At 55.3% G+C, this 24,561-nt stretch overlaps 8 protein-coding genes across 8 annotated transcripts; 4 read left to right on the top strand and 4 right to left on the bottom strand.

The window, feature by feature from the left end:
* Positions 1-997: 997 nt before the first annotated feature.
* WHR41_00935 (uncharacterized protein) lies at positions 998-2,537 on the bottom strand. The gene is made up of 2 exons (XM_069369541.1): positions 2,038-2,537; positions 998-1,978 (listed from the first exon to the last, which is right to left on the bottom strand). The coding sequence occupies exons 1-2, from the start codon at positions 2,289-2,291 to the stop codon at positions 1,294-1,296; spliced, it is 939 nt and encodes a 312-aa protein (XP_069233508.1). The 5' UTR covers positions 2,292-2,537; the 3' UTR covers positions 998-1,293.
* Positions 2,538-3,343: 806 nt separating this feature from the next.
* On the bottom strand, positions 3,344-6,682 carry WHR41_00934 (uncharacterized protein; the record flags this gene model as incomplete). Its single annotated transcript, XM_069369540.1, has 1 exon — positions 3,344-6,682. The coding sequence occupies one exon, from the start codon at positions 6,680-6,682 to the stop codon at positions 3,344-3,346; it is 3,339 nt and encodes a 1,112-aa protein (XP_069233507.1).
* A 987-nt stretch (positions 6,683-7,669) lies between these two features.
* WHR41_00933 (uncharacterized protein) lies at positions 7,670-8,669 on the top strand (the record flags this gene model as incomplete). Its single annotated transcript, XM_069369539.1, has 2 exons — positions 7,670-7,793; positions 7,906-8,669. 2 exons carry the CDS (start codon positions 7,670-7,672, stop codon positions 8,667-8,669), a joined length of 888 nt encoding a protein of 295 aa, XP_069233510.1.
* A 472-nt stretch (positions 8,670-9,141) lies between these two features.
* WHR41_00932 (uncharacterized protein) lies at positions 9,142-10,332 on the top strand (the record flags this gene model as incomplete). Its single annotated transcript, XM_069369538.1, has 1 exon — positions 9,142-10,332. One exon carries the CDS (start codon positions 9,142-9,144, stop codon positions 10,330-10,332), a length of 1,191 nt encoding a protein of 396 aa, XP_069233509.1.
* Positions 10,333-10,613: 281 nt separating this feature from the next.
* WHR41_00931 (uncharacterized protein) lies at positions 10,614-13,435 on the top strand. Its single transcript, XM_069369537.1, has 3 exons — positions 10,614-11,313; positions 11,661-12,332; positions 12,534-13,435. The coding sequence occupies exons 1-2, from the start codon at positions 10,666-10,668 to the stop codon at positions 12,219-12,221; spliced, it is 1,209 nt and encodes a 402-aa protein (XP_069233512.1). The 5' UTR covers positions 10,614-10,665; the 3' UTR covers positions 12,222-12,332; positions 12,534-13,435.
* Positions 13,436-14,181: 746 nt separating this feature from the next.
* Positions 14,182-17,620, bottom strand: WHR41_00930 (uncharacterized protein). The gene is made up of 5 exons (XM_069369536.1): positions 16,730-17,620; positions 16,431-16,669; positions 16,215-16,367; positions 16,072-16,154; positions 14,182-15,966 (listed from the first exon to the last, which is right to left on the bottom strand). Exons 1-5 carry the CDS (start codon positions 17,199-17,201, stop codon positions 14,634-14,636), a joined length of 2,280 nt encoding a protein of 759 aa, XP_069233511.1. The 5' UTR covers positions 17,202-17,620; the 3' UTR covers positions 14,182-14,633.
* A 2,571-nt stretch (positions 17,621-20,191) lies between these two features.
* Positions 20,192-21,266, bottom strand: WHR41_00929 (uncharacterized protein). Its single transcript, XM_069369535.1, has 2 exons — positions 21,175-21,266; positions 20,192-21,120 (listed from the first exon to the last, which is right to left on the bottom strand). Exons 1-2 carry the CDS (start codon positions 21,181-21,183, stop codon positions 20,611-20,613), a joined length of 519 nt encoding a protein of 172 aa, XP_069233652.1. The 5' UTR covers positions 21,184-21,266; the 3' UTR covers positions 20,192-20,610.
* A 131-nt stretch (positions 21,267-21,397) lies between these two features.
* On the top strand, positions 21,398-24,513 carry WHR41_00928 (uncharacterized protein). Its single transcript, XM_069369534.1, has 2 exons — positions 21,398-24,103; positions 24,168-24,513. Exons 1-2 carry the CDS (start codon positions 21,719-21,721, stop codon positions 24,237-24,239), a joined length of 2,457 nt encoding a protein of 818 aa, XP_069233653.1. The 5' UTR covers positions 21,398-21,718; the 3' UTR covers positions 24,240-24,513.
* The last annotated feature ends 48 nt before the right edge of the window (positions 24,514-24,561 follow it).

Raw genomic sequence — 24,561 nt, 5'->3', positions numbered from 1 at the left:
ACCCCATCCTTCGTTTAATCGTTCGTTTATACGAACTTCGAATGCATGATATACATAGCACATAACAGCCATCACGATATCGACATTTCTACTACCATGGTCCTACCCCCCCTCACCCTTGCACAAGACCAAGCCTACCCGCGCGCCCACTCCGTCACGGCAATGCACGCCTCCACGCATGTAACCACGACGACAGAACCCAAACGCCCCCAAAGCCCCTCCCAGCAAATGCAGCATCCACCTCCACCGACCGCCCAAAACTCAATTCCCCCACCTCATCCGGAAGACCCAAAGAAAAAATTCCACAACCACCACTACGCACTCTCGGGATCCATCTCCGCAGCCCGCAGACGCGAACCAGAAGCCAACGGCGCCCGCTTCCTTCTCTTCAGGGGCAAACGTCCGGCGTCCCAGATCGGCAAGGCACGCACGAGGCGGCTTAGCCCGTCGGCTTGACGGGCCCCACGCCGAGGTTTAGCGCGCGGGTCTGGCTGCTCGACGATTTGCGCCGGGCGGGAGACAAGGCGCCCACCAGAGAATCCTTGGTGCCTGGCTTCCGGCCGCTGGTGTACGATGTGCGAGCCGTCTTGAGATCTTCAGGATGGGAGATGTGTGGTTCCGGATGACGGGGCGAGGTGAGCGCCGAGATCGAGTGGGAAGGATTGCGCGAGCGGGTGGGGCTTGTGCATTGGTGAGATCTGGTTATGTGCGCTGTTCGTGTTGGGTAGTTGGAGGTGTGGGCGCGGGTGGTTTGATCTCGTGGATGGGCTGGGGAGTGCCCGGGAGCGAATGCGAGGTATGATTGCTGGTGTGGGTACGCAATCCTTGGTATTGCTACTTTGACTCTACATGGTAATATTGATTAGGCTGGTGGAGAATGGCCCTGCCTGCTGAGATGTTGCTGACCGGAGTTCGTTCCTTGCAGATGTAATCTCGTGATATTGAATTTCTTGGCCTCTCGGTCTGATGGCTTAAGCCCCATGATGGCAAGTCAAGGTAGGTGAAGAGCGGTGACATATCTATTCCATCTATAGTCTAATGATACATAATGCCGTTCCGTGGAACCGTCTGCGCCGCGGCATCCCATGTGAAGGAAAACGCGTCGTTCGCGTTCCTTCGTAGCTATGCCTCTATATTATCTTTGCCCTGTATCAGAATGCAAATCCATTACGCCACGCTGAAAAGCGAAAATGTTCGAAACTCCACGGCTCTTGAGTCCCGCCGTATCGAGGCGAATTACCACATCATTATCATGCAAACGCTTGAATGCATGCATACGATCCCTCTCTCTTATTACTCCAGCTTCTCCATCATCGCCTCTCTGACATTCTTGTTGACGACACCTCCGACACCGAACGCAGGGACAATCCTGCACATGCGCGCGAAGCTGCTCGTGAGCCAGTCGGCTCTGACCTTGGCGAAGCGCTGCTTTAGCGTCGTGTTACCATTACGGTTGTAGATGTCCAGGCCCAGCAAGTGAAACGGTGTCGAGACGAGTTGGATCGCTGCCGGCGCGAGGAATTGGGCGGTTGATGCGCGCGACACGTAGCGCTCCATTTCCGCCGACAGTGGGAGCGAGGGCGCGATAATGGGAGGGAGGTTGAAGGACGCGAAGATTGTAAGGCAGTCGCGCGCCGCGAACAATGCGTAGGTAACTGGAGGGATCGGGCGAGGGGACACGGCACCAAAGATCTTTGTGAATTGGCTGTCTTTGTACAGGCACAAGCTCAGGTTGGCGGCGCTGGTCGCGAAGAACTTGGCCGGACCGCTAGTGGTTGTGGAGGGAGGTTTGTCTTGAACGGTGGACTTGAAGGTGTCCAGCGAGTTGGCTGTGATGTATGTGCCGCTGTACAGTGCGAAAATGAGCGCAAATGGCTTCGAAGTGAGGAATCGGTGCGGTCGGAACAGCAACGAGCTGAAAGACGCTTGCAATGAGGGAAGCATGGGACGTTTTCCGGAAGCATTCTCGATTATAGCTCTGTCACGGGTTAGTCTGGATATGCCCAATGGCTGTTTCCGTTTTGTGGGTGACCATACTTATCAATGGCGCAAATGATAGGCGCAACGAGTCCACCCGCAACACCCGCGGACATGACATCGATACCCATGCGTTGCCCAAGGTTGCTCGTGTTCCATGTTTTTGGCTCGCGCTCTTTCAGGCCTACGCCGCCGACCATCTTGCCTGGCGCGATAGGCATTTGTACTTTGCTTTCGTTGGTGGACAAGGTTCTTTTCCCTTCCACCTTATCCTCTGCGACACAAGCCTGTTGCTCTCCGGCTACGGCACCCATACTCGTTGGAACCTAAAGGTCTGTAGCACGCCGATAGCATGTGAGCGCCTCCTCTTTCTGATGATTCTGTTGGCCGCGCGACGAGGCTGAGTCTCGTCTTTTCGTTGATCAAGTGTAAACAGCGTTTCGTATAGCAAGCAGTCAAGCGAATGACTCCTGCGTGCGTCGACAGTGGCCTAAGGGAGGCTGATGTGCGATGACGATGATGAGATGGCCGTTATACCCGGCGCCGCCTGCGGAGGGAGAAGGTTTTGGTGATGGGCAATAAGCAGCGCGCTCGCGGTGTCGTGCAGCCGAAGCCGGCCGTGTGTGGCTTCGGCAGGCTTTCGCCCGCAGCCCGATCATTATCAGGAACATTACCTGTGAATACCCTACCTCATTCTTCGTTCTTAGCAGCCTCCATGTCCACGCGTTGAGCACGTCAAACTGAGGAGTCGACTAGACCACCTGCAGTCATGCGGTACAACGCGATCGAATTGTGACCTTGGTTGTGATCGTTTCATCAGAGGGACGCCATGACTGTGACTGGACAGCCAGGACGTGCTTCACCAACCATGCGTCAAGCAGCGATACGTATATTGCTGGCTCAGATCCCAGTCCCAATACCGAATGCTGTAGCGTACGGACTCAAGGTCAAGAAAAAGAAGTAGACAAATGCGAAATGTCGACCCTTTAGCGCGTACGAAGCCCAGCGGTTAGAATCGGCCTTCCAAGACTCCAACGCATGGGCTTGACGCAGAACAACCATGGTGGGTCGAGCGCCGGTACTTTATCGGTATACCAGGAACGGCGACCTTGTATAGCATTAGGTCGAGGTCATGAGTAAATATTCTGGCTGCTAATCAACACATCACCTCATGCTCTAGATCCGATAAACTCTGGCAATGCGATCTATCGCACAGGTAATGGCCAAATTCCGTGAATCGATAAAGCTTTGTCGAGGGATTGCCCAGCTATTTCTATTACGATTATCTTGATGCTTCATTGTATATGCCGACAGAGACAATGCTTAAACCTTATCGTTGCCACTCGGATCCCGATCGCAAACGAATTCAACTTTCCCATCTACACCCACACTGCCCATTATCTCCCTTCTCAATATCGCCCACGGGTTGAGAGAGCCTGATTCCATCACCAACCACCTTTCCCCTGTCGTCCAGAGCCCAGCAAAACACGCCCTTTCCCTTCACATCAGGGCCGCTATGGCGATCTAGAGAGATGGTTACAGCATACGGGAACGAACCCGCAGCGTCGAACACATTGGCCGATGAGTTCGATGCCGTTACGACCGCAGTCGATGCGGTAACGTTGAGCGCCGATACCTCTCGTCCAGTCCAGATCTGAACATGGAGTCTCGTTTGAGTGAAAGTGCAGAGCGCGCTTGCATCCTCCGGCGAAGAAGCGAGTGTGAGCCCAGCGTTAGTGGTATTAGTCGTGGAGGAAGGTGAAGCGGTGGAGTTTGTTACCAGCACACTTTTGTCAAAGTACGTTGAAAAGCCGTAGTGCTCGTCGTCTTGGCCGCGGTTGTAGAGACGCAAAGGCTGGGAGCGGGCGTAAGGGTAAGCCAATTCTGGACCTGGACGACCATTGGGGAGGAGACGCGGCTTTGGAATGGCGGTCGACGAAGCATTCGACGGCGAGGGATACGGATAAGGATTCGATGGCTCGGCTTGCGTTGTCTCATCACGTTTGCGCATAGTCCCTAGCTGGACGGGATCGAGGAGTGACAGATAAAAAGGCGTCTCCTCTCCATTATACGGCTCTGAGAGTCCGTCAACGGATGAGCCCAAAGCAAGCTGGTCAGATTTAGAGGGTGGTGCTGGAGACGGCCAGTAGAGAGTCTGCGACCAAGCGCTGCGAGCACGGAGTCTGGACTGTACAGAAGCCGGACCAGAAGGAGAGTGAGTGGTCGCAGGAGCAAGCGCCGTGCTGTTCTCAAGCGTATGGTTGCGGAAGCGAATCTCGACGCGGAAGTCGGGTAGAGCGCTTGTGCTGTCGGGTACAGAGTCCGATTGTTGACTCTGAGGGACACTGCAGCTCCATAGCTTGGGCGGGTCAATACACTGATTGTTGTCACGTTTTTTCTCTGGTTGGACGACGGTTGCGACGCCTGTTGGTAGAGGCGGAAAGCCAGTGAGGTTCAGCCATTGAGCCTGAACAGGGTTGTCTGAATGGGTTCGAGGCACAAAGACCACCAATAACACTAGCATTAGAAGGAGAAGAGAGACAACTGCTGCCATGATCGGCCACAGAAAGTGGCGATGAGCTGGCTGAGCCAGACGATCGTCTTTCCCATTGACTATGACAAGCTGACCAAAGCGGTCTGTGCCCAAGCGAGGTTTCTCAGAGAGCGGTTTTGGTGGTGGAAAGAGATCCAGCTCGCTGTTGGAGATGCCGAGCCCACGAGAGCCCTCGCGCTCGTGCATCGGAGGCCGGACGGGAACCTGTGTGCTGTCATATGCGAGCGATTCTCTCATCACTCCGGCCTGGTCCAGGGCAGAGTTGGCAACTGCTGGTTCTGGAGCGACCCTATCGCTAGTGGGGCTCGGGGCTCGACTTGGTGGGATGAAGACCGCCCTTTGCTCACCATGAGCGGAACGCGGACCTACCATCGTCGCTACATGTGCGTCCTCCATAACTGGGGTGTAGGATGCAGTGGAAAGACGCGCATTGGTGACAGCACGATTTTTGGCCCCCGCAGTGGACTGAGCGGGCGATGGCGATTGCAACTCATCTGCGGTCGGTGACGTGAACAGAGTCCTCGGAGGTGTGATCGGCGAGTCGACAGGGTCTCTGATCGCGTGTGTGTCGTCGAAAGGACTTCGCAATGTACGAGCTTGAGCTGCATCCCCAGCCTCACCAGCATTGGTACTAGCACCGTTGCTATCGTTCTCAGTTACACCAGCGTGGCCCAACGCATGCTGCTTGTCATGGCCAGGTATGTGCCGATGGTTCTCACACGCACAAACATCGGTGAGCGGACTGTCATCCTCGAACATCGAACGTGAAGATGCATCGGATGGGTCGATGATGAGGCTCGGGAAATGTTTCGACTCGTCATAGTATGCGGCCGCCGCACCCTGGCTGGGTATGCGGTATATGTTGACTCGATGGCAACTGGGGTCCAAGGCGCCAGGAGCCGTAATGGATCGTTTAGGGAAACACTTCGAGACACATCGACCAGGGACAGATTTTTGGGTATCTGGAGCTGATAGAGGTTCGTCCAAATCGGCTGCGTCACGGAAGACATGCGCGACATCGGCGACACCCATGGTGCCAGCATCTTCAAGGATAGCATTTCGTTCCGGGGTATCGTCTGACGGGGATCTCCAGAATTGGATGTTGGAACGGGCTGAGAATGGAGATGTGATGACGTTCCACCAGCCGCGACTGCGTCGAGGCGTGGGAAGCGTTGACTGACGCTTGATGGATCTCATCTTGGGCGTGCGTAAGTCCTTGGCAGATTGGGGTTGCTGCATTTGCTCATCCTCTTCAAATACCGTGCAAACCGAGAGTGTAGCTTGCTGACTTCGTGCAGTACCTAAATCCTCGAAGAGAGTTGCCCTTGATTCCGGGACTGTCTGTTTTCGCGGTTGCTGTGCAAACAGCGGAAGAGGAGGGACTGGCGGTGTAGCGGCATCGTGTGTCGTCCTTGGAGCGCAGTTCGTGTACCTGCTGTATACACTTGATGCTGGTCGCCGGTTGTGGTCACCAAGAAAATGATACGTGGGCGGTTTCAGATCGAAGCTCTCTCTTGCCGGAGTGATGACGATGGTCGGGGTAGTTGCCTCGTGCCCATTCCCTACATTAGGATGTGGCTCGGGTGTAGATGCCAGTGGGCTTGTTGTATGATTTGAGATAGAAGCGGAAGGAATCGAGATACCGATGGGTATAACTCGATCCGAAGGGGAGATATCCAACGTCAAAGGTGAAGGTCTCAGACCCCGAATACGATTGTGTAGTGGTGGAGCGGCGAGGCTGTTCGTACCATGCAGGTTGTCCTCCACTGGCTTGCTGCGATAGATGTCTGGTCTTGGTGGTAGTCCGAAACGATGGGCAACTGTATTGCATTCGGCTCGATTGGCCCCTGCCCGTCCGTCTTGCTCCCCGGTTCTATTCTCAAGCTGACTCCTCAGGCTTTGTCCTATCGCGTGATGTCTCCCAGAATAAGTGGGTATAGGTGGCCTAGGGCATGTGTCTTCGACGCCATGAGAGCAATTCTCGTCCCGCGGAAAAACTTGCTTGGGCATATGTCCGTGATGCCGAGACACGTCGGTATCAACCGCCAACTTCAAGTCTGGCTTAAGCTTCGACGCAATAGCTCTCAGTCCATTTCTGCTTCCAGCTTTCGACGGCTTTCGGTCCAGTGATCCTTGATTTTGCCTGAACATTATTGCGATCAATGGTATTAACTTTGATTCGAATGCAAAGGAAAGGTAGGCGCCAGCGCCGTTGATGTGTTCAGTGTCAAATTGCCGAAAAGAGCGACGATGGGATTGCGTGTACCGTGTGACAAAAAAAAGATGCTGACAACAGAAAGGAAGCAGGCGCTCAAGCAACGAACAAAAGAAGGATGGGTGATGAAGCAATACTGGCTGATGCGCTCCAGACCTCGAATGTATAGTCATTCTTTACTCACCTTGGCGCCTCACCGAACGGCTAGCTGTCAGACAATGCCCACCCATTGGCCTGCATTTACACAGCAGAACCGCTTGCTCGAAACAAGAGATCTGTGCTCTGGCAAGATTTCCAGGACTTCAGACAGTGCACGGTGGAATGTGCGTAAAGTTGGGTGATGCCTTGTGTGTTGTAGGCCAATGGAAGTGCAATCCGCTCATGTCTTTAAGCGCCCGCCAAGACTGCCTCAAAATGGAACAACGTCTCCATTTCATGCATGGACAACAATATTCTGCGGGGTGCAATGACTCTGCAAGGTATGCTATTGGCTGGCGTTAACGTGCAGAGTCATGGAAACAGTTACCTGCGCAGAAAGGCGCATTTTGAAGCAGCTGTTCACCTTCGGAAGCGGAGTTCCCCTCAACTTCAGCCTGCCTGTATTTTATTGACGCGGAGGTGCAACATGAGCGTATTTGAACGCTTGCCATTCTGCTGGCTCTGGGTTTCTTCTCGGCTGCACACCCGTAATTTTAGTAAACAGCACCAAATCGCGTTGGGAAGGATCAACGGATAGCTTGCTTATTGGGGCATCACATGTACGCTATCTTGCAGGTACAAGGATGCATACAGAGCGGATGACCTACTCGCTCGGTTATTACCCGAGCTGAGATAGTTCAAAAGGCAATCCAAGGTCATTTGGGTACTTCTTCACACTGCCCGCTTCTCTTTGCAAAACATAGAAGCACGTTACATGAACCAGAATGTCGACCGCACGAGAAAGACACCCTGAGCTTGATCGCACTCGAAACGATGATCCTCGCCAACGGACACGCACAGTACCGATGGAAGTGCTTTCCCTGGGCTACTCACGCACGGGAACGATGTGTAAGTTCTGAACCCTTTCCTTCAGGTCAAAGCTGCCACTGCTCAGTGCGTCTGTTTGCACTCACGCTGCTTATATCAGCATAACTGCGTCACTTGCATTGACTTGTCCTAGCAATGGCTGCTGCTTTTGAAACCCTCGGTATACCGTCGTATCACTGGGTGAAAATGGTGGAGAACCCACCTGACACGGTCCTCTGGGCTGAGGCACTGGAGTCGAAATTTGATCCGACGAAGCAAAACCGCATGGCGCTGGATCGCGGAGACTTTGACCATCTCATGGGCCACGTGGGAGCGTGTACGGACCAGCCAGCTGCAGTGATGGCAGAAGAGCTGGTGGCCGCATACCCAGAGGCGAAAGTCATCCTTGTTGAGCGAGATGTCGACAAGTGGTATGAGAGTTTCTCCAGTACCGTGATTGCTGGCTTCGAAAACCCAGTCATCCCATTTGTCACGAAGATCGACCGGACGTTCCTGGGGCCAATGTTCCGCTTGTTCGACTTGGCATCGAAGCATTACTTCCATGTCCAGGAAAAAAGAGAATCCTGGTGCATGAATAATCCTGCGCACTTCGAGCAATTGCGTCGAAACGCGAAGGCCGCTTATCGCGCGCACAACGAGCTCGTGAAGCGAGTCACGCCGCCGGAGCGATTGTTGCTTTTCAAGCTAGAGCAGGAGTGGAACCCTCTTTGCAAGTTTCTGGGCAAGCCCGTTCCAAATTGTCCGTTTCCTCGCATCAATGACGCCGAGTCAGTCACCGAGAAGATATCGCTATACATCGCAGAGGGCATTCGAAGGGGTTTGGTGGATATTGCGAAGAAAGCCGTGCCCATCGTAATGCTGGCACTATCAGTCGTGCTCTGGCAGTGGAGGAAGTGAACGGGGGTTCATTTGTGATGAACGGACGACTCAGGGCTCGACAGAGCGCGTCGGGAGTAATAAGTTCTTGCCTTGTGGCAGGGGGTGCATGTCCACTGCAGCTCTGAGTTTGCCGTATGGAAAACATATGCAGCGCGCATGAGTCAGCGGCAGGCCAACCATTCGGAATATTGTCAAAACGATAATAAAACATACAGACAGTGTACACAGAGCGTGCCCAGATTATTATGAACGTCAAGTGCAGGAACAGGTGGCGCGTTGTGGAATCGGGACGTGGTTCGATGCGGGGCCCGGACGCGGAGAGAGGAAAATCCACTTGGCTCAATCGCCGACTTGTTGATACCCTTGCCAACCTTGTCTTCACGACTGTCGCACTTCACGCCAATCTCACGAACGATATATCGCCTGTAAAGATTCTCCAGGACAACCTTCACCTGACAATTCAGCCAAGGAATCAATCTCAGCTCTCACAATGTCAGGTCCCCCTCAGGAGGTCACTAGGTCGCTCGGCCATGTCGTTGTCACTGGAGGAGCTGGGTTTCTGGGACACCAAATTGTGTCCCTGATCAACGACCGCAAGGCAGCCAGCAAGATCACAGTGCTCGACTTGAAGCCGGCCCCCAACCCTGTTCCGGGTGTTGAGTACACCTTTGGCGACATCACCGACTACGATGCCATGCTCGCGCTCTTCCAGAAGATCAAGCCTGACGCTGTCATACACACTGCCAGCCCCAACGCACACGTGAAGATTGATGCGCTCATGTACAAAGTGAACGTGGAAGGCACCAAGACTTTGGTGAGAGTTGCGCAAGAGACGGGAGTCAAGGCGTTTGTGTACACCAGCTCGGCCAGTATCATCCACGACACGCGCTCCAATCTGATCTGCGCCGACGAGAGCTACCCTATCATCATGGGCAAGGATCAGCCTCAATACTACACTACCACTAAGGCCCAGGCCGAGCTCCATGTCCTTGCAGCCAACCGCGCCGCCTCGCATCCCAACTTCCTCACTGCAGCCATCAGGCCCAGTGCTATGTTCGGCCCTGGCGACGTACAGCTTCTGCCGCCCATGCTTGCCTCCTACTATCGCGGACAAGCCAAATTCCAGCTCGGTGACAACGAGAACCTCTTCGACTACACCGAGATCACCAACATCGCTCACGCTCACCACCTTGCCCTTGCAGCTCTCCTTGCCACGCATGAGCGCGCGTCCAATGGTCTCGCAGTGCCTCTGGAACACGAGCGTGTTGACGGTGAGGCGTTTCTCATCACCAACGACCAGCCTGTCTACTTCTTCGACTTTGCTCGTAGATGCTGGGCTGAGATGGGCGACCAGACCGACCCTGTCTCTGCCTGGGCTCTTTCAAGGGACCTCAGTCTGTTCATTGCCTGGATGCTTGAGTGGATCTTCTGGATTCTCAGGAAGGGCGAGCCTACTCTTACTCAGCAAAGAGTCACTTATGCGTGTGTTGCGCGTTACTTCAACATCGACAAGGCGAAGCGCAGGCTGGGTTACAGGCCTATTGTCTCGCTCGAGGATGGAATTAGACGAGGCGTCAGAGATGCTCTGTACCGCGGTGCCATTGCAGGCCAGCCTCAGGAGTACAAGGGTAACGCTGAAATTTTGAAGACCGGTGTCCCTGGCGCGAAGGTCAGGCAATAGCCGGTGGCAGGCTTACTGGATATTCCAAGTCTGTAAAGTGGGATCCAGCTAGACACTTCGACGAGCTCTTGAGAGCAAAAGTTCTATCATATTATATACAATTTGATTGTCACATGCTCATGCCCTTTTTCATTTTCAGACACGAGGCTCGTGCTCTGTTCTTGCCTGCCATCATTGTGAGGGCCGGCTAAGCTGCCTCAGGCATATGCACGCGCGCGCCCGCTCTTCGCGCTTGCCACTTCCGCGTTGAACCTCGACTTTCCACGCAGCTTCACTTCACCTGCGACAACAACTTTCAACAACCCCTCGTGAAGGCAACCGTCCGCGAGCACCATGGCAGCGCATCTGTACTCTGAGCACTTGGTCAACATTCGGTCGTTGACCATTCAGGCGATCCTTTCTTCGTTCGTCAACGAAGACACAAGGATCTGGCTCTCAGGTGACGGCGGCGACTTCTCGCTTTCTCACGAAAGTGTGACCACTACCATCAAGCTTCCAGTGGCGGTTCCTGATCATGCAAGAGGGAATTTGGTTCTGCCTGCTCGACCGAGCAAAGATTTGAGCTTTCGGTTAAGGATCGACGAGACTGCTAACCTCGCAGGCCGTGCCTTGGGAGGCACAACACGAGCCGTTGAAGGTCACCAAGGGACAGGGGAGAAAAGGCAAGTTGGAGAAACGACCACGATCGTTCCGTGGACTTCTCGAACGCTATCGAATCAAATAGCGCTCCACTGCAACAAGTGCAACGGAACGATAATGCACCCCGGCACGATCCAGCAGTGGAAAGACTTACCTTCCGAAAGCTGGGCGGAGATGATGGAGTTCTGGCATTGCCACAAACCTGCCGAGCCGGCCGACGGCACTCACCAGACTGCAAAGAAGGGATACGCAGCGGGGAGTACGCTTACAATAGCTTCTACCATCGGATTAATCAACGCGACCAGCTTCATCCTTGCCACAGATGATTGCACCAACGTCCAGGTGGGTACTCATCCTTCCATGCTCGCGGGTCACAATAAAGAACCGAAACTTCCTGGCTGCAAGGTTGCTACAATGGAAACTCGTGATAATGTTGACCCAACAACAAGTGAGCGTTGCGGTACTGGATTTGCCTTGGCGCAAGCCGTGGGCAAACCGCGAGGCAGCGCTCCGCCGATCTTGATGTCTCGCCGCCAAAGTCTCTAAGCTCACGGGCTTGGTTGAGATATCGCATTGATACGGTACATGAATTTGGTTAGTTCTGTATTACGAATTGCATACGCCTCTACCAGAACTTCCTCCCATTCTCTTTCTGTCACTCTTCGTCCACTGACCAGCTCTTTGATCAGATGGTGGATGCTGCCCAGGCCAATGACACGACCGCCCAGAATGCCCTTGTCTGCTCTTCCTGCAATACACCGCTTGGAACTTTGGATAGCGTGACAAACAGCTACAAGCTCTCCAAACTCGCTTTATCCGTATCGCACGGCGCTGAACGGCTGCAATCCTTTAGCGTAACGAAGTGGCTGTCGTGTCATCTCTTGAGCGCAATGGACGATCAAGGTCTTCGAAGATTCATCGTCACTTCCAAAACCGGCACGCACAAAGCCCTTCTTCTATGGCTGTTCACTCCTGACCTCGGGATTGCCTCTTCGGCTTCTCCAGAAAACAGACCCTTAAGAGTGACCAAGGTCTTATGGAAGCAGGCGCCTGCTGAGGCGCAGGAGGCTCGCCTCGACGCGCACAGCTTGTCCCAGGGTGAGATAGAGATGCCTGGATTCGAGCTTGACGCGTTGCGGCGGTCGCTTGAGGATACTGCTGCGCTTCTGCCAGAACAGGCAAGACTGTTCCAAGATTGGAAGGTTGCGCTTCTTGAAAGATTCACTGAGGAGGACGATTTGAGTATCTAAGTCTACGTCTTGTGGGCTATGTTCTCGGTCAAAAGCTGAATCTACAAATATGGTAGTGGAGCCATCATTACAAGCCTCCTTTTGCGACCACGACTGATGGCGGCAGAGCTGGTGAGTTATGTCCGATGAATCAAAAGATGACCCATGGCACACTCTGCATACCCCAACCGGCATACCTAATCGCTTGAACATTTTCTTCTCGCCTCTCCCGATCCCTGTTTTCATCGGCTGCCGCCCGGTTCGACCGGCTCGCACCGGCCACTTCTCCCGCGGTGTCCTTGAAGCTACGTGGCGACTTACTTTTGCTCTCAGGCCGGACCCAGCTCATCACCCTACCGCGTACCTTTGACCAGGACGTCCTCCTCTCCCCGGCCATCCATCGGCGATACTCCTCGTCTATCCTCCTCTCTCTCGCCTCGACCCGCTCCCTCCAAATCGCCGAAGCCTTCGCCCGAATCTCATCAGTAGTCCGGTGCGCCATCGACGCCGCGAACATCTTTCCCCTAGTCGCATCGTTAAACGCGCCCTCCCTCTCAGCAATCCGCACCCCACGCTCCAGCATCGCCAACCTTGCCCGCTCCTCCTGCCGCCTCCTGACCTCCGCAAACCTCGCCTCCCGCGCCTCCTCATCCAGCTCCCGCAGCCTCTCCGACGCCCCGCTCAGCGTCCTCCGCACCCTCACATTCCGCCTCGTCACCGGCCCAGCATTCGGATAAGCGTACTCGATCCTCTCAACTTCGACTTCGAGCTCCGCCCGCTCCCGCTCCCTCTGCAGCTGCAACACCCACTCGTCAGCCGTCAAGCGGTGCATACCTCCGTCCCGCCGCTCGCGGTCGCCGGCAACCTCGTCTCCCTCACTCCACTCGTCATCCCCATCCCCATCCCCATCGCCATCGCGACTCCCCTCCCCACTCCCAACCAGCGCCTCCGAACTCCACCCTCCGCTCTCGCCCAAGCGCTCACCCGGCGCGACCGAATCCCGCCTCGGGACCAGACTCCCCGCACGTTTTTTCACCCGCTTGCCGAAATCGAACAGCGTCTCGCTGAGGCGCTGCGACCATTTGCGCTTGCTGGTCTGCTCCTGATGGGGTTCTCCGAGGCTGGAGCCGTCGAGTTCCAGCTCGTGCACGCCGATGTTGGAGCCGGACCAGCGTGGGTGGTGGAAGATGCCGCCGAGGTGGGCGGCGCTGAGGAGGAGGTCGGGGTCGAGTTCGGGGGCGGAGAGGGGGTGGGCGAGGAGGGAGGCGGGGCGGGTTTGGGAGGGGGATGGGGAGGGGTTGGTTGGTGAGAGGGGCATTTTGGGCTGCTGGGGGGTGGTGTTGGTGGTTGATAGGATGGCTTGGTGTGGAGTCGTTGAGTATTCTGAAGGCCAGGCGTCCGTATCACGTTGTGGTGGTTCTAGACTCGATGGTACGCGGATGCGTATGCGCTTTCTCTTCTGCGTCGTGAGTCGATGGATAGTTGCCGTCGGTGTATATCTCACTTCACACCCACCAATGCCTCTCGAGCGCCACTCTCGAATCCAGGAACTGAATGCCGATGGTGTATCCTCGCGATCAGACCGGAAAGCAAGGTAGTCTTTTTGCTCTGAACGCCAGAACCCAGCATCAGCACAAAAAATATATCTATGCGCGGGCGCAAGTCTCAGCTCTCACGCCCACAGTATCACACCAGACAGGACAGACAAACAGACAGAATAAAAAGGCGCGCAGGACCGCCCATCACCTGCGCAGCTTAAGCAAGCAAGCATTTAACGCCCGGCCAGCACCCGCACGGTCGAGGAGGGAATGGCTGCATCTGTCCTCCATTCGTGATCGTCGCAAACGCCATCACGCTCATCGATAATGCTGACTACAGAGACTGGAGAGGGGGGAAAGGAAAGGCGAAGTGGAGAATTGATGCCGGGTAATGCTGATTCCATTATCTCTCGCTGGCTTCCAAGAAAGCGGAGTTCTGTGTGCTGACCGAGGGAGGAGAAAGGCAAAAAAAAAAAAGCTAATGCTACAATGACAACCTCTGGTTTTTTTTTTCTTTTTGGGGTGTCCGTTTTCACCTTCTTCGTCTTCTGAGGTGTGCAAGATCAATCTTGGAGAACAAATTAATCCCCCCCGCCAACGCCTTGAATCCGCAGAGAATGTTGTTTCTCGCAAAGCGCGATCTGGACCCAGTGATGATGGCAGTCTGTGCTCTCCTCTCTCCCCCTTCTCTCCAATCGGTCTTCTGGACCGCTATGCCTTTCCTCCCATCCTGTGCCGCTTCTTGCTTCTTATGCCTCCTCCACAATATCAGCCCATCGGGCCCCTGTCGTAAAATATGCTTATACCCAAAACCCACCCAAATCGCTCAGAACGCCATTTAAAATCAAAAAGTCGTTAACCGTCCTCGAAAAGTCCTGATGTCCGTAACACCCCATCAATTGTTCAGCTCCGGGAACAGCTCGTGCAGCACGCTGCTCTCGGTCCGCATGCGCAGCGTCTGCTGCTTGCTGTTGTCATACTGGCCGGCGAAATTGCCCCAGTTCCCCGAGCCCTCCGCAAGCGACGGGAACATCTCGCCGGCGGAAGTGGCGGGCGCGCGGGCGCCGAAGAGAGTGAAGTCCTGGCCGTCGACGTCGCTTGCGAAGGTGTCATCGACGTTCATGTCGTCGTAGAGGTCCGGCGTGAAAGTCGGGTCTGCCATCTGGGCGTGAGGCGAGACCTGCTGGTCGTTGGAGCCAACCAGGACGCCGCCGTGGATGGACGGGTGGCTGTGGATGTTGCTGGAGCTTGGGCCGACGGCGGAGTCGGGGGTTTGCTGCTGCATATTGAAGTCGCCGAATTGGTAGGTCGTATCGAAGGAGAAGTCGTTGGGAGAGAAGTTTGCGGCGAACGTGTTGCTGTTGCTGTCGAACATCATGCCGGAGTCGGATGTGCTCGCGGAGTCACGTCGGTCCTCGCTGAGAGCTGGGGTCATGGGGAATGCTTCCATGTTGTTGAAGTCAAAATCCATGTTGAAGTGTCCAGCGAAGTCAGGTGATGGCTGCACGAAGGCTGGCGTGCCGTAGTGGCTAGGGACGGGCGGCGGCGCCATGGAGCTGTGGCGTGATCCAGTTGCCCATGACTGTGCCGAAGTGGAAGGAGAGGGCGCGATCGGGGTAAGCGGCGTCAACATCATCGATGAGGGAGATGGCGGCACAGGACCCTTTGGCAAGCGAGAGACCTCCGACGCTTTGCCCTTGCCATTGTTCTTCGAACGCACATAGGCCCAGCCGTGTGCCTTCTCCATGTGCTGCTTGCAGTTGCTCTCACGCTTCGATGTATACGGGCAAGGCTTGAACAGGCAGTGGTACAACGAGGGCGCTGCGGAGTGCTTATCGTTGACGTGGCGCTCACACTCTTTCTCCGTCGGCCAGCCATATTCGTGATACTTGCACTTTGTGTTAGGGCACTTGTATGGTCTGTCGTGCGTCTTGATGTGCTTGGTGAGGTCGCATGGGCGCTTGAACTCTTTCTCGCACTGCGGGCACTCGTGTATCTCTGGCTTGGCGTTCTTCTTGCGCCTGGCCATGGAGCGAAGCACGTCGTCGTCGTCGGCATCATCCAGGCCAGCGTCCGACATGGCGCGCTTCGAAGATGAATGAGCCGTCTCGTCCGAGGAAAGAACGCGACCTGTAGCAAGAGAAATAGTCTTGCCATCCTTGTGACGGACAAGCTCGGCGGGCTTTCCGTTGTGACTCAGACCACCATGTAGCGAGACAGTCTCGTCCCTGCATTGTGGGTTAGCGTGTGAACCATCGGAAGATGATGAGGAGCATTGATGGGCGCTTGGAAGATCCATGCGACCGATCGCAACACTCAGGGTCGATCCATACGGTGAGTAATCCATCTCTTCAGCCTTTTCGCCCTTGGCCTGCCTTTCTCTGGTGGCCGCCAGAATAGTGGCGTATCTGCGGATCTGTTCGATGATGTCAATAACGGCGAGGCTGATTGCCGGATCAATGCAGCCAAAACACACCTGCTCAACCAAGTCGAAGAAGTAGCCTTGCGTGTACGGTCGATCGGTCGGTGCGCGTTGGTCGCTCTCGTGGAGGGTGGTGACCGTCGTGTGCAGAACTCGGATCGTGCGTTCGCAGAAGTGCAGGTACTTCCTCGGTGTGCGCGAATAATCCTTTACGCCAGAAACACCATGAGTAAATGCGCAATCCGACGTGAAGCGGTTGCAGGTACTTACCGGTGCACAGAAGATGAGAGTCTTCTCGAGGTCGCGCAGGTTCTTAATCTCCCTGCTGCCGATGCGGTGTGGGACGTCTTTGAGGAGTTGATGGAATTCCTTCAGTGAGGGCTCGCGGAGAATCGGCTGAATGATATGGCGGTGGATTTGCTCTTTGGCATACTCGCTCAGACCGCGTTCCTCGGTGGCCGCTGAGATGGCGGACATCGATTTGGAAGCGGAGGAAAGGTCTGGAGAATCTGGATCGAGATCAGCGGGGAACTTATAGACAGAGGGTCGAGTATGCAGGGCGGCCTCACCGGTCGTGGGACACTTGCCAGATTCGGATGCGACGCTAGATCCAATGCCACTGTCAGAAGAATGGCTGTGGCGGCTTGATTGGCGGACGTGCATCTGCGTGCAGGTACTGTCGTCGGCTTCCGGGACGGGAAGCACTTCCGGCTCACTGAGGACGTGGCCCAAAGCGAGTTTTGATTGCGTCGCAATAGCTTGGTCGACTCTGTGGAGGAGGTCTGCAGCGCGACGCTCGCCGGAACCAATGAGCAAGTCCTCGAGAGATTTGGGGCATGTAGTGGAGCGGGCCGGCATGGAAGGAGTGGTAGATTTCTTCGCAGACGAAGCCAGCGGGTCCCAGAGATCCTTATCGTGCTTGTGGGGAACATGAAATGTGTCCCATTTGCGGATGGACATGTTCTGGAAGGAGTCCAGAAGGGAGGGAGTCATTGATGGGCTAGCGGGCCGGCGGCGGGGATGGAGGGTGGTGGAAGACATTGTCCGGACAGATCGCAGGAAGTGAGGGAAGGATTGTCAAATCGGTGTCGTGAGGGCAGGTGAGTCACGCTGCAGGCCAATAGGTTTCGGATGTTGGCAGAGCGGCGTCGGTTCCAGGGACGGTGATACGCGGCGGCCGGGTGAGGCTAGTCGTGTGACTGCGGAAATCCTCGATCGGACGCGGCAGACCAGCAGCAGTCGCAGTGCCGGCTCTGAATGACGAGATGGACCGGAGGATTTGAGGTGTTCAGTCCAGTCGCCACACGGTCGATGGAGCCAGCGAAACAGGTGCGGGCGGTGGTCCGGCAGCACGGTCAGGCTGGGGAGGGCCAGCGGTGATGGTGCGAGGCAGCAGCGGTGGGCGCGAGAGATGCAAAGGATGGTGAGGCGGGAGTGAAGAGCGATGAGTCGAAGGCCCGGGCAAGGTTGGAAGGGCGTGACTTCGCATTTGAGGCGAAGTCACCAGGCCTGCGCAGGCACCGCGTCGCATTCTAGGCAGCAGCCTGCGAGGCGTCGCGCTAGCCCGGCCTAAGGTTATCTTAGCGCCAGCCCGATAGGGTGACCGGTGCTGCGGCAGCCTGCCGGCTCCGCTCATATATACAAACGTAGGGCCGGCGCTGTTTCTCTCTCGTCCTCGTTGTTTGGGACTCGTGCTGTGCATTCAGTGATTTCAACAACAATGAAACCCTTCGAGTGCACTCCATCTTGATTCACCACCAGCGAGATACTGTATCGCGCGATGTTTGTCAGCCACATGCCTCAGGCCACACATCTTCACCGGTGCGGCAAGGCGGGAAGCCACACGAGTGGAACGGCGCCCGGCCAATGAATCGCTCCGCTCGCCGAATCCTTCGACCGCAGCAGGCAGACTCATTCAGCTGCGCCGCCGTGTCCGCTCCGCTTCGATGAGCTCGCAATCACATTTGCGTCAGTGACACTCTAGCCGACCGTCCGCTGAATCGTACACCCAATTTTGCCGTCGGCGGCTTGAGAGCGCTCGTTATCGCTGTTGTCGCACGCGAAGTCAGCTCTGTCGGCCGGCCTGCTGCCCCAATCCTCCGGCTTGCACGGATCTTGGCGAGCTCTCTCGGCCGAACGTCAGCTAGAGTTCGTCAGCCCGACCTCGTACCATCGACCACCCTGCCACGTACACTTCTTGACTTTGATACAATACAGTACAAAACAATTGGTACAGTGTGGCGTCATTTGCGCGTTCCACAAGGTTCGCTAATGCTTCACCCACGTGCTAAAGTCTATGCTTGAGCCCATGATGTGCTGACATAGAGTGCTACTGCGCTTAACACCCACCAGCAGCTCGTCGCGTCACCCCTGTCGTCTACTCAGCGCAAGAAGAAGTTTTTTTACCCAAGATCATTTCAAGTACGAGAGGGCTTTACGCTCTAGACTCCGGTGTAGGAGTCTGGCGCCACCAAGATGTGCCCGTCTAGCTAGAACCACGATCATCACGGTCGAGGAGGCCTGATACCAGGTACGATCAAGACAAAACGAGACTCTCCAAGAAAAGCGAAACGATTTCAACTTCAAACTGCTCTGTCAACGACGCGGCAGGTGTCATTTACTATGCCCTCATGCATTCACAGATGACGTAATCACATTGGCCTTCCAAAGCAAGTCCAACTGAACCAAAAGACAAAAAAACCCAAGGCAAAAAACACATCCAAGACTCGAACCTCCACCAGCGCAAAAGAACCACCCCGCCTCGCTCGGGGGGTGTCAAGAAAACCCGGTCTCTGACGGCGGATTTTGCTTTCGGTGGGGCGGCCCATGAACAGTCCTCGGTCTCTGGCGAAGGGCCTGGGCGTGCTGCAGCAAAGCGCTGCACGCTCTGGCCCGGTCCCCCGCGGCTTACCACTGCGCCACGGGGGACTAAAGCGCCTGCTCGTGTTCTGATTGTGTCATTCCGGGTTGCGCGTGAAGATATAGGTGACGGGTGGGCGTGGGGGTTGCGCGGTGCGGGCGTGGGGGGTGGGGGAGGTGAGGTGAGGTTAGGTTAGGGAAGGGGGTGGTTGGTAGATAGGTGGGTAGGTGTATACATGTGATTATGATTCAGGCTGACTATTTACTGTTACTGGTCGTATCTCGCGTTGCGGCAGACGATTGTGATATGGTATAGGGTACGCGGTGTGAAGTGAGGTTAAGTGAAGTCACGTGACAATGTATACCCCCCTGGTGAGCCTCCAATGTGGAGAAGATGCGGAGCATCTCCGCAGAATCATAAATTAGCGATAAGGAGAATCCAGCTTCGCGATTTACAGCAGGCAATCGAGATATGTTATACGATCGGGGATCGAGACGGATGCGCCTGCTGTGTACACCACAGTGTTCAAGAGCCATTCGTACACGTCACTTCTCATATTCCGTTCTAAATGAATTGGTTCGATCCAGATTTGAAGGATCATTGTCTCCTCGCACAAAGCCATGATCGCTCTTACACCTGCACAAGACCCATGGATTCCCTCTGATATTGTGGAACTGAGTCGTACGAAGAGCGGTGTATCAGCCTTACTCGCCTTCGACAACAGTTGTTGAGCTCGAACGAGTGATGTTCATGCATGACGGAAATCCACGAGTGCCCGAAAGTTTGTGCTTTGCCTTGTGCATCACTATTGCTAAACGATTTTGGCGGCGTCGTAAGCGACCATACCTCGAGGTCGTGGAGAATGAACTCATCCCAACCGTCTTCGGTTTCCGTGAGACTTCGGCTGGAGATTCAACCTTCTGCTCTTCTTCGAGAGAACGAGATAAAAACTCTTCTGGTGCTGAGAGACGAAGTAGTAACGATCAAGGCAACACTGATCGGCATTACCATGCCAGCGTCTCCACAATTTTTCATGGCGTGCAGATAGAAAGCCACCGCAGGCCTATGTGACTTGCTCATACCGCGTACCAAGTGTGAGACCGCTGTATGGAACCCTTCGCCATAGAATTGTGTACATCGTGGTGAAGATAGAGACACTGCACTGCACACATTCTTGTAGGCACTGATCAGTCTGCTTTCAATTAGACATGTTCTAAGGACCTATAGTTGTGAGTACAAGCCTCCTCAGGCGTGACACCAGCTTCAGCAAACGCGTAGCGTTTCGTGGTGAATGCGATTCCAACCTGTAGGCATTGGGGCGCTTCCTGGCGGGCCAACGCAGTGCATGGGTCGAACCAGCTGCAGAGGGCACACGCCTGAGAGCCACTGGCTGATTGTCTGCGAGGCTTTGTCATCGCCTGCTCAAGGAGACCATTGGGAAGCATCTCGAGCGCGCATTCTGCCGCAGCGCGGTGCCGGATCGGCACGTAGTCCACCTCATGCTGTCCCGGAGGCGCGGGAAAGTACGGTGAACTCGAAGTGATGGCGGAAAGCCTAGCGTAAAAGCCAGAGTGTAGTCTGCGTATGCAATCACCTGTACTGCATCTTCTGCCCGCCCCTCTTCTCCATCTTGGCTTGTCTCTTACTCTGACCTGCAGCACCGCTCGAAGCTCCCTCATCCGCGCCGCCTCCCATACCCGCCAATCCCTTCCTCGCACCGGTGAAAGTCGTGAAAGCCAACCATCCCGAGTACAGCGGCACCACGGCCCAAGCGTACCACGCCTTGTTTCCGACCAGCGCGGCGAGCACTATACAGCCCCAGGACCAGTATGTGATGTCCCACATCCACTCGGTCAGACCCTTCGCCTCGAGGTCCTCGCCGGCACGCTTGAGATCGCCATTGTCGTGGGTGGGGCGACCGATGCGCTCGAACCAGAATTCGATGAGGAGCGAGGGAAGCGTCAGGACGAACCAAGCCGTGAGGTTGCGGGAAGACAGCAGGAAGTGGATCAAGAAGAAGAATGCGTTGACACCGAGGGAAATCAGGTGGGTGCGATTGAGGATGGCCGTGTTGCGGGCTGCCAGCGTTTTGAGCGCTTTCTAATTGCTGGTTAGCATTGGCAGACTCGAAGGCGAACAGTCAATGCACGATACCTGTGCCATGGTGAAGTGAATTGAAGTCCCGCTACACTAACTATTAGGTAGGGATCCCAGGAAGACCGACGATCTTAGGCTGTGAGACAGTGGCCTCTGACGATGCTATATGCTTGGCTGCGGATTATTGAGAATCGATCGGGCAGCCCCCGCGAACGAAAGCACGGGCCACAAACAAGCGCTGCAACAACACAAGTCTCACAGCACGGCAACGACCATTACGTGACCAACTGAGCATTTGCTCTCACTGTACGAGCTTCGAGCATACAATAGCGACAATCAAAACAAGCCGGAGTCGTTGTTCAAGCACGACTGTGTTCGAAATGAGATGAACAACTGGATTTGAGCATCCTGCACCGCGACAACACCCAGCCTGGATTCGCTCTTGCCGCCTTGCTCGTGATACTCCGTTCAGCAGCCAATGTTGGCCGACGCGGAAACACGTGCTGTTCCGGTCTCTCACCTTCACTTCTTCCCTGTGCCACGACTGGCACTTTTCCCTACGACTACACCCTAGCGACGACCACCGGCCGCTCACCTAGGCATGTCGCCAACAACCGGAATCGCCGCCTCGCAGTTGCGACAGTTGATCTTCTACCACATCGACAACGAGCTTCTCGACAACGCAAATTTCCTCGCCGGCCGCCTCTACGCACTCGAACCCAGGAACCCCGACAGCTCGCACCTGCTCGCGTTGACCTACTTGCGACAACGAAGATCGAAGGCCGCTTACGACTCGGCGCAAAAGTATGGCTCGAGCGGGAGGCACTTGGGCTGCGCGTACATCTTTGCGCAAGCTTGTTTGGAGCTAGGCAAGCACCTGGAGGGCACGACGGCGCTGGAGAAGGCGAAGAGCTTGTGGTATGGCAAGAGCAATTGGAACAAACACTCGGAGACTTCACGGCGGCACACGCCCGATGCGGCGGCTGTGCAGACGCTGTTGGCGAGGCTATGGCGCGGACACGGCGATTTGAAGAAAGCGGGAGACTACTACGTGGAGGCACATAAGGCGAATCCATTCATTTGGGATACGTTCGAGGGGCTTTGCAAGATTGGCGCGGAAGTCGATGTTGAAAAGATGTTCAGGCCAACAACAGAGATGAGTGGTGCAACGAAGAGCTCGGGTGTTGCGGAGATCTACACAGATCAACCAAGGACAACTTCGAATGCGCTCGCGCAACACAACAACTTCAACCATGCGAACGTCTTGACGCCCTCGAACGACCCGTTCAACACAAGATCCGCTGGAGAGCAGGGTGGAGGTCTCTTTGGAGTTCCGAAAGTCAGGAGTAGGACTGGTTTGACGAACGGCTCGAAAGCGCCTCTGTCAGAATGGGACACGCCAACCGCTAACGGCAACGGTGCTGCTCTCGATGACGATATCGCAATGGGTGAACTTGCGACACACGAGGGAGTAACTCAGGACCAGGCACCTCCGGCACCCTCACGTAGATTACGACAACATACCGAGCCCTCAGAACGATCACGGCATCCTGCATTGCGTGGCCAACCAACAACATCGTCAGATCCATCCGACGGGAATGACCAGGCCCCGAGGAAGACAAGTGGGGGACACAAACGCACAATCTCCGGTCATGCTTCGCAGTCAAGTGCCGCGGGACCAGATTCTTCGGCACCACGCAGGAGTAATCGGCTGTTTGGTCAGACTGCGACGACTAGGAGTAGCCGTACGACTGCTGAACCCGTCCCTTCAGTTACGACCAGAAGTGATCGAGAAGCGAGGCCAGCTAGGACGGCCACCGGAGCGAGAGGTAGGACGACCGGCACCGTTGGCAGAGTAGTAAGTGGGAACCGCAAGATGCTGCCACCCGATCCTGCGGAGAAGGAGAAGGAGAAGGAAAAAGAGAGGGAGAGAATTCGGCGCGCACCCAGCCGGAACAGCGAAAAACCCCCGACGTCGAGTACCGTCACCACTGCTGCCACACAGAAGCCTCCCCCAGCGCCACCCAAAGATTTAGTCGCTGAGCAAGAGGCGATTTCCGGACTGCTGAAAAGCTTCCGACATTTGGCCATTGGATGCTATGCAGCTTCACGTTACGATCTTCCAACCGCGATTGAAACATTCGACTCGTTGTCAAGTACCCAACGTGAGACGCCGTGGGTACTGGCTCAGCTCGCAAAGGCACACTATGAAGCAGGAGACTATCGGACTGCCGAGACTTGCTTCCTGCGGCTTATGAAACTGCAACCCTCACGCATCGAAGATATGGAAGTATACTCTACCGTGCTTTGGCACTTGAAGAAGGAAGCACCTTTGGCCTTCCTTTGCCACATGCTTCGCGATCAGGATTTCGATGCTCCCGAAACATGGTGTGCTATCGGTAACTCTTTCTCTCTTGCACGAGAACACGATCAAGCCATCGCAGCATTCAAGCGGGCAACTCAACTAGACGAATCCTTCGCCTACGCGTGGACTCTGATGGGCCACGAGTACATCGCGAACGAAGAGTACGACGCCGCTCTATCTTCTTTCCGAAAGTCTGTCACAGCAGACAAGCGCAGCTACACTGGCTGGTACGGACTCGGTCGCTCGCTCGAGCGCATGGGCAAGCTCGAAGACGCCGAGCGCCATTACCGCATCGCTGCACAAATCAACCCCTCGAACGCCACGCTCATGGTATGCATTGGTGTCATCTTCGAAAAGCTGCGCAAGAAGCCTAATGCGCTGGACTGCTACTCTCGCGCTCTGGAGCTTGCGCCTCAGAGTGCGCTCGCGCGGTTCAAGAAGGCCCGTGTGCTCATGCATATGCGCGACTTCGAGGGCGCTCTGCAAGAGCTTTTGGTGCTCAGAGACATCGCGCCCGACGAGGCGAATGTCTGGTTCTTGCTTGGAAAGTGCTTGAAGGGACTGGGTGAGAAGGGCGAGGCTTTGCGTGCGTTCACTACGGCGCTCAATCTGGACGTCAAGGTAAGCCTACTACTATTAATACTCCACGAAGATTGAGCATCATGACTGACTAGCTTTACCACAGGCCTCACCCTTCATCAAAGAAGCGATGGAAACCCTCGACGACGACGAAGACATGGACAGCGACGACGACTGAAATGTCTAACAGCATTAATACCGTGGCATGGTGGGAAAAAGGTGCATTGCAAGGCGTTTTTGGTTTAATCTGTCGTTTGGTCGACAAGGGCCTGGAGCATTTGTGTTCTGAAGTCATGAGGCACGCTTGCATGTAATCTGTTCATGAGGCGGACGACCAGGAGCCGTTTGTCTTTTGGATCGTGGTTTGATGCTCTCTCTGCTGTATTGGAAGGCTAGCGAATTGGTCAGGTACGCCTGGCTTGATGAATTGATTTTCGTGTTCTCTCCGCCTAGGTTTGTCTGTCTCTTGTGCTGTGTCTTGCAACGTTCAGTCTCAAACG

Source organism: Cladosporium halotolerans (assembly GCF_011745625.1).
Source record: "Cladosporium halotolerans strain TM138-S3 chromosome Unknown Sca2, whole genome shotgun sequence".
In the NCBI taxonomy this organism is placed as follows: Eukaryota; Fungi; Ascomycota; class Dothideomycetes; order Cladosporiales; family Cladosporiaceae; genus Cladosporium; species Cladosporium halotolerans.
This window is presented reverse-complemented; position numbering and strand designations above follow the sequence as displayed.